We start from the raw sequence: 13,505 nt of genomic DNA on the forward strand, positions 1-13,505 counted from the left end.
TTCCACTATTAGTATTTTAATGGCTGTGACTGATTTTGAATGTGGCTGAATGAAGAAGCAGATAATCTAAACAAACATTTTCTCAGTGCAGCTAGTGAAGACAGGCTGAAACTGATAGGGTAGATCACTCTCTCTTATGCATTTGGGGAAGTTTCCATCACAACAGCCCTAATCGAATCACCACAGAAAAGTAAGTTCATACACACAATGACACAAGAAAACTAGACGTGAATGAATCCTCAGCGCTGACAGAGTTCAGAAACATTCAAATAGTGTTTGATCACCTCTGAATCTGGAGCAGCAATTTAAAGGAACGTCCTGGGTCAATGTGAAACACAGCTCGTAACCCATTTTTCTCACCTAATGTGACGTATTTCAGAGTGAAACAGGATATTCAATGGGCGGGACTTGATTCGATGGTGAAAAGTGTCTCTATGATGTCCAGATGACATTTTGATGACAGATTATTTTGTCTGTAACACTTTACAATACGGTTTTATTTAACATTAGTTAACTACATTGCCTCATTATGCTATTTTAATGGTTCCTAATTTTGTTTTAGTTTCTCCTACAGCAGGTTTACACTCATCCAAGGTCAAAAAACACTTTAATTTTCTCATAATATCCACTGCAGCATCAGCTCTTTTCTCACAGTGTCTGAAACGCTTCGGTCAAAAATTCGGTCTCTCTAAACCCCGCCTTTCTGAGAGCCTGCTCTGCTCTGATTGGTCAGACGGCCCAGTCTTGGAAACTAACCGCCCATTACCATATATGGATTTCAGCTCTTCCTCAGCTCTTGATTCACAGTGATACGAACAGTAACAGTTTTACCGTATCAATCTCTTCAAAGTGATTCGCAGCTCTGAAAACAGCTTCTTGACATGAACAACACGAACCAAACTCTTCCAGTCTCAAATACAACTACAGAGTTTGAGGGCGGGGCAAAGCAGACGCTGTTCAACGGCAGCCAATAGGCTGGCATTATGCAAATTAGTTACAAACCTACGTAGGTTCAGCAGGAAGTGAAACTGGAATTACTGACGCCTCGTTTCAGACAGTTCAGAATCGATTCTTTCTTTTGGGAGAAATTAACTATTTGATCTTTGAAAGTTTGCAGACCTTTTACATTCACAAACAGCTCTATTACACACTACATGAAAGTTTATATCCAAAAAACCATAACAGGGGCACTTTAACATGAACTAACAATGTACAATCCTTCTACAGCATTCATTAATAGTAGCCAATGTTGATTTCAACCTTTACTAAAACATTTTAAAAATCAAAAGTTGTATTTCTTAACATTAATGCAATGTAAGCTAACATGAACAAACAATAAATGCTTTAAAAATGTATTGCTCATTGTACGTGCGCGTGTGTGTGTGTGTGTGTGTGTGTGTGTGTGTGTAAAGAGCCTGAAGGAAAACCTATTGAGCTGTTGTGATGGTCTGTTCTCTCTGTTGTTCTCTCATGTTGTTCTTCCTCTCACATTTGCCTCAAGGCGCTGAAACCTACATGTTCTGTACATTATCAAAGCTGATCAATCCCTGCTACAGAAAGCACGCACCTCTCTTGTGCAGCCATCCCTCCTTCACGATCACCACGTCCGTCGTCATGCTCTCCAGCAGCAGCCCGTCCGTCTATCCAGATCTGCGGAGTCCTTCGTTCCGGCCAGCGTAAAGCCTCTTCACACGGGTCGCCTGCGTGGAGTAGAGATGAAGATCGGACCACTTAAATCAGTGCTGTCTAAACCAGATCATCACATTTAAACGCATAAAGGAATCATGGAAGCAAACACTTTCCAGACAAAAACACTTAAAGCAGAAGCCTAAAGACATTTAAGCCCTGAAAATAATTGATTATATTTCTAAAACTCCAGCTTGGTTGATGCAGAGCTTGTAAATGCATAAAAATGAACACACTGATCAATCTTTTAGGTTTTAACAGATGATGAAATGTGTAGAAAGACTTTATAATGGGAATTTAGATGAAATAAATTCATTAAAAGTGACAGTAAGGCATTTATGATGTTACAAAAGATTTATATTTCAAATAAATGTTGTTCTAATGAACTTTCTCAGTGTTTTCAACATTGATAATAATAAGATCCATTATTAATAATTGAGCACCATTAATAATTGATACTAACGGAGCAGCAAATCATCATATCAGAATGATTTCTGAAGGATCTTGTGACACTGAAGACTGGAGTAATGATGCTGAAAATTCAGCTTTGATCACAGGAATAAATTACACTTTACTATATATTCACATAGAAAACAAGTACTTTAAATTGTAAAAATATTTCACAATTTTTAATGTATTTTTGAACAAATAAATGCAGCTTTGGTGAGCTTCAAAAACATTAAAATGTAATGCTCAATAAATATTTCAATGTATTATTAATAATATTTAGACTGAATTGCCAAGATCTAGATTACTGTCACAAGCTAAAGGTAATCTGTGCTTTATAAAAGCCCCTCGACACGTTTGACACACTCTGACACTGAGTCACTCGGCAATCAAGTTATTACAATCCACTATCCACAACAATAAATGCTGCACTTCTGCAGCGCTCGACTGTCAGACTTTCATCGCAGAGATAAAGTATCACACTCACTGCAGAAGCCACCACTTCCTGTGCGAAAGGAAGACGACTTTAAAAGGTTGGCAGCATCATAAATAAACACAAATGTGATGACCAGTGACTGCCTGCTTCACAGAAACTCATTTATATACAATAAACAAAGGACCAAAAGGGAATCAGTAAAGAATTGACGTGTGTGTGTGACGGTATGAAAATTAATTTCCAGTTTCAGCAGAGACAGTGAGGTTTAATTAGCATTTCTTTAAAGGCAAGTGTCTATTTACACAACAGGTAACCATCAACTTCTCAATGATAACCTCAAAACAATTCATGATTCATGAACAGTATTTGTAGCACACCGGCCATTCAGTAATAAGCTTTGAGTTTTGTTACTTCTGATGTGAAACAAAAAGCTTTCTGTCAATTTTATAATGAAACACAAACAATAAATGTGGTTTTGACGCTTTAACGTGTGACAGATAACATGAACCGATCATCTCTTCCTCTTTACTACTAGTTAATAAACATGAATGAACATCAGAAGGAATGTTGAAAGATACTGAAATAAATCACGCCTCATGTAATCGCTCTATTAGTGTTTCAACCGCGGAAAGACATCAATAAAATAGCCGGAGAATGAAATGTCACGCAATATATAATAATTACATATTCAAAATGTCTTGTTGATGTCTTCATTATTTAATGCATGCACTAAATCTGTCATTTAAAGGAGTGGTTGATTATGATTTCACTTTTTTAACTTTAGTTAGTGTGTAATGTTGCTGTTTGAGCATAAACAATATCTGCAAAGTTACGACACTCAAAGTTCAATGCAAAGAGAGATATTTTCTTTTACAGAAATCGCTTTTTAAGGACTACAACAAATGGCTGGTAGGGACTACAACAAGCTTCTTCCCGGGTTAGTGACATCACAAACCCTAAAATTTACATAAACCCCGCCCCCGGGAACACGCAACAAAGGGGGCGAGGCCATGTTGGGCTGCTTTAGAGAAGAGGAAGAGTTGTTGTAGTAGAGTGTTGTTGACATGCCGTCATTTTACGCCGGACTGCTTCACAAACGAGAGTCAATTTAACACTGGATTTGAACAAAAGATTAACATGACGACACATGCTAGTCGATGAGTTGAATCGACATAAATTTATCCACTAACCATTCAGAAACGTTTAAAAGTTGTAACTTCTTCCTGAGTCTCTCCATCAGTGTCGACTCCGGTTTGAACAATGTAAGGCTGAACACCGTTACTGACAATCCTCATTTTGGCTGCGTGAGATTCTCCAGCTTTGTTGTTGTTGAGCGACCGAAGCGCGAGCTGGTAAAGCTCCGCCCTCTTCTGGAAAGGGGGCCGGGAGCAGCAGCTCATTTGCATTTAAAGGGACACACACAAAAACTGCGTGTTTTTGCTCACACCCAAATAGGGGCAAATTTGACTAGCTATAATAAATGATCTGTGGGGTATTTTGAGCTGAAACTTCACAGACACATTCTGGGGACACCACAGACTTACATTACATCTTAATCTGAGTGTTTGGCTCATAAAATAAGGATGGAAGGTAGTAGGTTGTGGCCGTGAGTGAAACCCATCTGCTTTTCAACATGACCAGAGTGTTTGCACTGCAGCGGTCCACACATACTGGAGTGGATGGCATCCAGCCAGAACCGGCCGTCTGAACGAACCCAATAACCTGCTCAGGGGTCACATGATCTGAGGGGCCTGAGGCCCTTCACTCTCAGTCCCCACCCTGTTTAAAGTCATTCTCAGTTCCGGTACTGTCTGTAAGCCCTATTCAATGCAAATCAGAGGCGTGTGGTCAGGCAGTTATATGATGAGGATTAGACATCATTTATAGACTCATAAAGCACAGAAGCAGCTCCAAACCACTGAGCTTGTGTCCCGAGTTTACTTCAAATCTTGTTCTGCCCACACTGTAAAGTTCACCGGATCTGGAGTAGAAGTGCAATCTCTCTCCAATCACGGAGGCAAGGACAGTCATATGATGGGATTTTTGCGTCAGAGTCTAAATTTCAGGCGAGTCCAACTCATCCGGGACCACTAGCGCACAATACGCTCGACTGTGTCTGAGTTTCTGCATTCTTGACATTCTGCATGTTACTGGTGGCACATCTGCGTCAGCGAGACTCGGAGTCATCCCGCAGAAGAATGTAAAACATTCCCTCAGCATCTTCAAGCAGCTTCATCCCTCATCCGCCCACACGTCACACGTCAGAGGAGAGTCTAACGGTTGCATGAGGTCTAGGCCGCAATTTTGTGTGCTAAATAGAAATATATTATGATTATATTAGGGATGCATTATATATCGGCCACCATATCGGTATCGGCTCGATATATGTTCAGTTTTAATGTTATCGTTATCGGCCCGATATAGTAAAGCTGATAAATGATGGATTATTTCCTTCAGCTTAGATGCTTCAGATGCGCAAATTGCTTGAAATATGATTAAAAAAAATCACTTCAAAAAGGAAAATACAGTTAAGTAAGCGTAAGTTTGTCATATAAGCTACATAAAATTATAATAAGAACATTATAATCGTGTGATTGGGACATGGCTTTTAATGTGAGACTTTTGTTTTTGTAATCAGGCTCTCAAAAATGATATACAAATTTGGATTTAGATTTATCGGCCAATATATCGGTTATCGGCTTTCAAATATAAAGAATTATCGGTTATCGGTATCAGCCAAAATTTTCATATCGGTGCATCCCTAGATTATATAATGAAAATATTTTTTTAAGAATCATATCTAAGTATGTCCAAACGTTTATATATACACTTCTGTTCAAAAGTTTGGGGTCAGTAAGATTTTTTTTTTTTTTTTTTGGAAAGAAATTAACAGTTTTATTCAGTAAGGACGCATTAAATTGATCAAAAATGACAGCAAAGACATTTATAATGTTACAAAAGATTCTATTTTAAATAAATGCTGTTCTTTTAGAACTTTATATTCATCAAAGAATCCTGAAAAACTGTTTTCAACATTGATAATTATAATATAAATGTTTCTTGAGCATCAAATCATCATATTAGAATGATTTCTGAAGGATCATGTGACACTGAAGACTGGAGTAATGATGCTGAAAATTCAGCTTTGATCACAGGAATAAATTACATTTTACTATATATTCACATAGAAAACAGATATTTTATATTGTAAAAATATATGTAGTGAGTATATGAGTGTAGAGTATATATGTAGTGTGTGTATATATATAAAATATATATATTATTTGTACTATTTAAAGTGGAAAGTGAAGGGAAAGTTCAAAGCATCATCATGAAGTTGATGAATGTCCAGAAGCTCATGTTTTGATCATTCCAATACTTTCATTTGTGTGATGTCATAGACTGAGTAACTTCACTATAATCCTAAAATGTGAAAAGCATGTAGAAAGTAGAACGAGTAGGTGTGTCTAAAGTTTGACTGTACTGTAGTCCTGATTTAATCATCAAAAACAACCCAGAATCAAAGACTAAACAAGTCTGAAGTAAACCAGACCCATCGTCACACAGCACAGAACTCATTTCCCTGACAGCACCTTCTGCTCAAGTCATGTGACATTTTGACAGTCCATCCAAACGACAAGTTCTGACAGATACACTTAAATAATTAATTATCCCTGTAAAGTGGCAGTACCATGGTACTTTGATTAATATAGTCATGGCAGACGACTTTATCACATTCATCAAATCCATTGTACATTTACACGTCAAAACAACATGATTCTTCTTTGTTACTGTAAACACTGTACCAGACATAAACCCAATCACCTGAGATTGCACTGATAAATTATTAACAGGAAGACAGAGAAACAGACAGACAGATCCTCTACTACTGTCTCTCAGTCTGTTCAGCACATGTCGCTTGTAAACACAGCAGGACTGTCACGTACAGACAATGGAATGTACGGAGAATAAAGAGAAACACAGTAACATTCGAATATTGCAACATTGTAAGATTGTAGCGCCGGGCCTGCGCGTGCACGCGCTTAAAGTGACACAAAGTAACAACTGACAGATGAATAAAGACGCTCCTGCACTAGAGGTTACAGCTTTAACCAGCAGCTAAACTTGTACTTTAATTTACTCCGTTTAATGTGAGAGTTAAAGTCTTTTATTTTAGGCCTCTGAGAGAGAAATAACCGCATCCTATTGAACACAGTCTGACAAACACTGTCCCGACAATAATTCACATCAAACTGAATGGAGAGAGACTTTACCGAGACAGATATCACTGAGGGCTCCGGCGCATTGCTCGCTGCTTCGGCTGCTACTTTAATCCCGCGGAAAACAGGTAAAAGTGTTTTGATGAGCACGAGCGTGTCCTCGCCTCGCCTCTCCTCCACTACACCTCCCCACAGCGCGAGACTCCAGTCTGCAGGGAGACTCCGGCGAGAGCAGCGCGCGGGTCCTAGAGCCCGCCGGATCACTGAACACGACAGAGATTATGCAGATGTACAACAGAGGATATACACTCCAAAATGACATTTACATGCTTGTTTATTTGTTTATTCCATCATTTATTCATTCATTCGTTTAATAGTTGATTATGAGATATATATATTATTTATAGATTATATATAGATATGTATTATATCATTTATATTATTTATAATATTATGTATATAACTATAATATTACTGATATAAAAATAATATATAGTATTTACATAGTACAGTATGATAGTATATATAGTATTTTTTCTTATAAAGACAAACTATAATGATTTTATTGAATTCCAATTTTTATTTTTAATATTACAGTATTTTTTCCTCATAATGTCATAATGTTTATTTTTATTAATTTTTATTAAAAAATGTTATATATATATATAGATTGTATTATATATATATATATATATATATATATATATATTGGGACATTATGAATGACATTATGAATAATATATTTTCATGTATATTCATATGTGTGTGTGTGTGTGTGTGTGTGTGTGTATATATATATAACATTTTTTCTTATAGTTATAGACAAACTAATGTTTTTATTGAATTCAAATTTTTAATTTTTATTACAGTATTTTTTCTCAATAATGTCTTGATAAATGTCTAATTTATATTATATATATTTATTCTTTATTGTTATTCATTACTTATCACCTTATTGTGATACAAGTTTTATTGTTATTTGTTATATTATATTGTATATTTCTTATACAATAATTAGATAGATATTTATCATGATATTATGAATAATGTTTTTCATATATATGTATGTATATATATATATATGTGTGTATATATTTATAGCATTTTTCTTATAGACAAACTATGTTTTTATTAAATTCCATTTTTTATTACAGCATTTTTGTTCTCAATAATGTCTTGATAAATGCCTATTTTATAATATATATTTGTTATTTATTTATTTTTATTCATTACTTACCACCTTATTGTAATACATTTTTATTGTTATTTGTCATGTTGTATATTTCTTTTTTTGTCATTACTTGTTTTTGCGTATAAAGCTTTGGCAATATTGTATGAAAACAATCATGGCTAAAAAGTCTTTTAAATTATATATATATATATATAGTATAATTTAAAGTACTTTATTGCCATAATTGTTTTCATACTATATATATATATATATATATATATATATATATATATTAGTGCATATCAATGTGGTAATTTACATGATTTGATACACTAATTTATTAGAGAATTCAGCTAGTCTTGTCCTTCTGATCATCACAGAAGACCATTTCTTTATATCTGTTCACAGATTGGTCAGTAATGTTGTATTAATTACTGTATTTAAAGCAGCAGTCCTTAAGTTTTGCCTCTTTGTCGCCCTCTCTGTTTGAAACCTGCAATTGCAGTTGTTTGCGGAATTATCATCTGTACGTGGGTTGTGGATCGGCACGGCTCCTCAGCGCGGATGAATCTAATGCTGTCAGTCACTACACTGGTGTGGATGCTGAACTTCACAATCACAGATTCTACTCTTGGAAGTTTGAACAAAATAAGAATTTTCACCAGAAAATGTCCTCTGAAGGAATAAGTAACAAATCTGCCACTTTTGTTCTGACAAACTGAGATCACGTCAAATTATTATTATTGTTATAATTTGTTCTCAAATTGTTAATGTTAACAACATCAGCATTGCGTGACTATGTGTATTTAGTGTGTATTAGCGTTACCTGTAGATTTAAATTTCTGTAAGTCTAATCACTAACGTTCATTTGTCATACCATACAATCCGCCATCAAAATAATAAGTTTAATTATTCCAGCTGCTGTGAGAAAAGGCTATAAATGATCCGCCTCACATGCGATATAGCTGGGACTCTATTATGGTTCTTTATGTAAACAGACGTGATGTAATGACGCAATTTATTATAAAACATTATCACAAGCTTACTGTTGTGAATCAGGCTAAGGTAAGGAGATAGTTTTGAACACTAGCTGGATATGTACTCAAAAATTGATTTTGGATCATTTTTAACCAAAAAAAGTTACGAACAGCAGCTTTAAAAGTATTAAAATATCAGATTATAGCAATATTATGATTTCACTTCTGTTGTGTCTCACCTTGCTCTACAAACTTGTGATGAGCTAAGATTACATTTCTTCACTCTAATTCGCTCTATACTGCTCTAAATCCATTAAAAACAATCTTTTGTCTCTCTGTTTTTAAGGCTCCAGCCGTTCATTATATCATCAAGACGTACAGTCTTAAAAACATAATGACACGAGATGTTTCAATGTTTTAAATGAGCAATACGATGAGTTTCTGGAGCCTAATAGTATGATTTTTAACAGCTAAACAGATTTTTTTGTGTGTTTTGCTCCACAGAGGAAAGACAGTGTGACAAGATTTTCATTTTTAGATGATCAATTCCTCTAAGGAGCTAGACGATCTCTGGGCAAATTCCCTGTGGCCATCCAGAGCTGGGAAGCAGGCCGTGTGTGTGTGTGTGTGTGTTTGTGAATGACACAGAGAGACTGTGGATGGGCCGGGCCAGAGGACAGCAGAGGAATGTGATGCTTTTGTCTGCTCGGGGGAAGAGAGGCTCGGGTCGGAATGCCATTGATGAGAACGGACAGAAAGAAACGAGCCTGCAGGAAGTTCTCTCGCTCTCTGTCCTGTGAGAAACTCTGAGCCGCTCTCAGACGCTCCCATCCCATGCTGCACAACCACTGCATTGTCTGACCCGTAAACACTGCATCCACAAACTACAACCGGACGAGTGAATGAAACGCAGGGGCCCGACATTCCTGCTTACAGCAACAGAGACGCATTTACATGTTTGTCTTCAGAAGAATCGCTGATGTCAGACAGTGAAAACAGCTCCATTCACTGTGGATTCAGAAGCATTTCATTAAACACAATCATTTAGAAACATTGTCCCGGAACAGGGAGTTATTACAGAGATCCCATTTGTGATTTACATATTTGAGCAGATAATATATATCAAATAGATATTAACATTAGTTAACATCAACTAATAATGAACAACAGCATGTATTAATCTTGCAACCTTTACTAATACATTATTAAAATCAAAAGTTGTACTAGTTAATCATGCACAGACATAACATTAACGAAGATTAATAAATGCTTTAAAAAATATATAGCTAATGCATTAACAAATGTGACCAACACTCTAAAGAATGCTGGGTTAAAAACAACCCAAGTCGGGTTGAAAATGGACAAACCCAGCAAATGGGTTGTTTTAACCCTGCGATGTGATTGGGTTGATTTAACCCAGCGTTTGGGTTGTTTTAACCCAGCGATTGGGTTGTTTTAACCCAGCGATTTAACCCAGCGAATGGGTTGATTTAACCCTGCGATATGATTGGGTTGTTTTAACCCAGCAATTTAACCCAGCGATTGGGTTGTTTTAACCCAGCGATTTAACCCAGCGATTGGGTTGATTTAAGCCAGCGATTGGGTTGTTTTAACCCAGCGAATGGGTTGATTTAACCCTGCGATGTGATTGGGTTGATTTAACCCTGCGATGTGATTGGGTTGGTTTAACCCAGCGATTGGGTTGATTTAACCCAGCGATTGGATTGTTTTAACCCAGCGAATGGGTTGATTTAACCCTGCGATGTGATTGGGTTGATTTAACCCAGCGATTGGGTTGATTTAACCCAGCGATTGGGTTGTTTTAACCCAGCGATTTAACCCAGCGATTGGGTTGTTTTAACCCAGCGATTTAACCCAGCGATTGGGTTGATTTAAGCCAGCGATTGGGTTGTTTTAACCCAGCGAATGGGTTGTTTTAACCCAGTGATTGGGTTGATTTAAGTTAGTGAATTGGTTGTTTTAACCCAGCAATTGGGTTGTTTTAACCCAGCGACTGGGATGTTTTAATCCTGAGATGCAATTGGGTTGTTTTAACCCAGCGATTGGGTTGATGTAACCCAACGAATGGGTTGATTTAACCCAGTGAATGGGTTAATTTAACCCAATGAATGGGTTAATTTAACCCAGTGATTGGGTTGTTTTAACCCTGCGATGCAATTGGGTTGATTTAACCCAGCGATTGGGTTGTTTTAACCCAGTGATTTAACCCAGCGATTGGGTTGATTTAACCCAGCGATTGGGTTGATTTAACCCAGCAATTGGGTTGTTTTTAACCCAGCAGTTTTTAGAGTGAATACTGTAAAGTGTTACCAATATGTTTAGTATCTAGTTTTCCGTCTCCAGCGTGAAAGAGCAGCCCCCTCTATAGCCAGATCCACACATTAACTAGTACAGGAGAAATACTAACCTCCAAGTATTGTGAAGAACAGCCTGATTAACCAGCCCTTTAGAGAAGCTTCAAATGGCCCTTTCAAAGTGTTCGACAGCTGGAGCTTGAGCAAAAGGTGACCTGAACAGTTGCAGAGGGCACGAGCTCAGCAGCTGCAACTCTGTGTTCACGTCTGCGCTGCGCCTAAAGGATCAACAACACACTGAGTGTTCATATAGAAGATCTAGAAATAGCCCTGGAACTATGCTGTTCTGCTGCATCTATGTGTGAATTACAGTTCTGCTGCATGCTTCTGATGTCTGCATGAGCAATTACATTTGCATGTATTCATTTAGCAGATGCTTTAAATTGAATTCATTTCATGATGCTAAACTAAGTTACAAAGCAGGCTAGAGATGGACAGGGGGTTTGCTGTTTTGTGCATTATTCCAAACTAATACAACATTTTCCATTACAAATGATGTGATCAGGTGTAGTTAAACGAGCATGAATTTGAGAATGCCTCAGTGTTTTTTGATTTAAGGCTAAACCTGATGATGATGATGTTCTGCAGCACGATTTGAGATGATCCAAAGAACATCTTCAGTGCAAGAAAGAAAATCTGACCTTCTGTACAAAGAGGAACATGATCAATGACACTCACTTACATTTGATGGAGAGATTTGAAAGAATAAAAAAATAGGAGGCTTTATTAATTTTTAAAATTATTTTAAAAAATATATATTTATTAATATATTATTTAGATATTATTTTTAAGTTTAAACTTGGTCTTAGATTTTTTAAAAATTATTTTAAATTATTTATTAATATTTTACTTATTAAAAATCCCTGATTTTCAACTTGGTCTTTTACATTTTTAATTTTATTTTATTTACTTATTTATTAATATATTATTTATATATTATATATTCCAAGTTTAAATGGGAAAAAAAAATCACAAATTATCAACTTGGTCTTAGACTTTTTAAAATAATTTTGTCTTTATTTTTAAATTATTTATTAATATATTATTTATATATATTATTACTATTATTATGTTTAAATGAAAAAAAAATCCCAGATTTTCAACTTGGTCTTAGACTTATTTTTAGACTTTTTTTTTTTTTTTTTTTTTTTACATTTTTAATTTTATTTTCAATTATTTATTAATATATTATTTATATATTATATATTCCAAGTTTAAATGGAAAAAAATCACAAATTGTCAACTTAATCTGAGACATTTTAAATAATTTTTAGTTTATTTTTAAATGATTTATTGATATATTATTTCTATTATTACGTTTAGATAAAATAAAAAAAATCCCAGATTTTAAACTTGGTCTTAGAATGTTCTTAATAATTTTTATATTTTTAAAATTATTTTTAAATGATTTATTAATATATTATTTATATATTATTTCCAAGTTATAATTGAAAAAATCACAGATTTTCAACTTGGTTGTAGATTTTTTAAAATAATTTTATTTTTATTTTTAAAATTATTTTTATAATATATTATTTATATATTATTTCCGAGTTTAAATGTAAAAATCCCAGATTTTCAACTTAGTCTTAGACTTTTGGACCCCACTGTATGCGTGACTTATTAGTGGAACAACCTAACATGCACCGATAGGAAACCAATGACTTCAGAAAACATTCTTGTTGTTCATTTAATGTACTTTAGATGAAAGCTCGCCCACCCTACACACCACAGTTCAGAGTAACTTGGGTGAAATTTGTAAGACTAGAGGGCGAGTCAGTGCCAAGACATTCCAGCTCAGAGCAGGATTAGCTTCGATTAGATCCCAGCAAACTCTCTCTCAGCACACAACAAATCAGCGCTTCAACAATGAACACAGAAGGAGGGGGCAGCTTCTCAAAAGGCCTCTAATTATACACTTAAATGTATTGAAAGAGTGGAATGCATTTAGGCTGGACGGGTTTGTGAGGACAGTCGCAATCTGGAATCTTAAAAATAACTTTAGCAGCTCAACCATCTAGAGCCCTCTCCAGAAAAACACTTCATTTTCTAGAGAAAGGGAAAAGTCTCATATTGATGCTCTTTACATTAAGTTCCTCTTCACCTCACTTTGTATTTGCAAAAGTCTCTTTATTTTCAGCTTTTGTTCTAATCTAAGCAATCTTGTTTAAAAAAAATACAAACCCAAAAACA

At 35.5% G+C, this 13,505-nt stretch overlaps 1 protein-coding gene across 1 annotated transcript in view; it reads right to left on the reverse strand.

The window, feature by feature from the left end:
• Nucleotides 1–7,037, reverse strand: part of LOC127498588 (RAC-alpha serine/threonine-protein kinase) — a 55,835-nt gene extending 48,798 nt beyond the window's left edge. The window contains exons 1-2 of the mRNA XM_051868111.1: nt 6,844–7,037; nt 1,568–1,700 (exon numbers count right to left, since the gene is read on the reverse strand). Of these exons, the coding sequence (XP_051724071.1) occupies nt 1,568–1,616 (49 nt within the window). The 5' untranslated portion in view covers nt 1,617–1,700; nt 6,844–7,037. The remainder of the gene's footprint in view (nt 1–1,567; nt 1,701–6,843) is intronic.
• Between the last annotated feature and the right edge of the window lie 6,468 nt (nt 7,038–13,505).

The sequence above is a fragment of the Ctenopharyngodon idella genome, chromosome 17, assembly GCF_019924925.1.
Source record: "Ctenopharyngodon idella isolate HZGC_01 chromosome 17, HZGC01, whole genome shotgun sequence".
Taxonomy (NCBI): domain Eukaryota; kingdom Metazoa; phylum Chordata; class Actinopteri; order Cypriniformes; family Xenocyprididae; genus Ctenopharyngodon; species Ctenopharyngodon idella.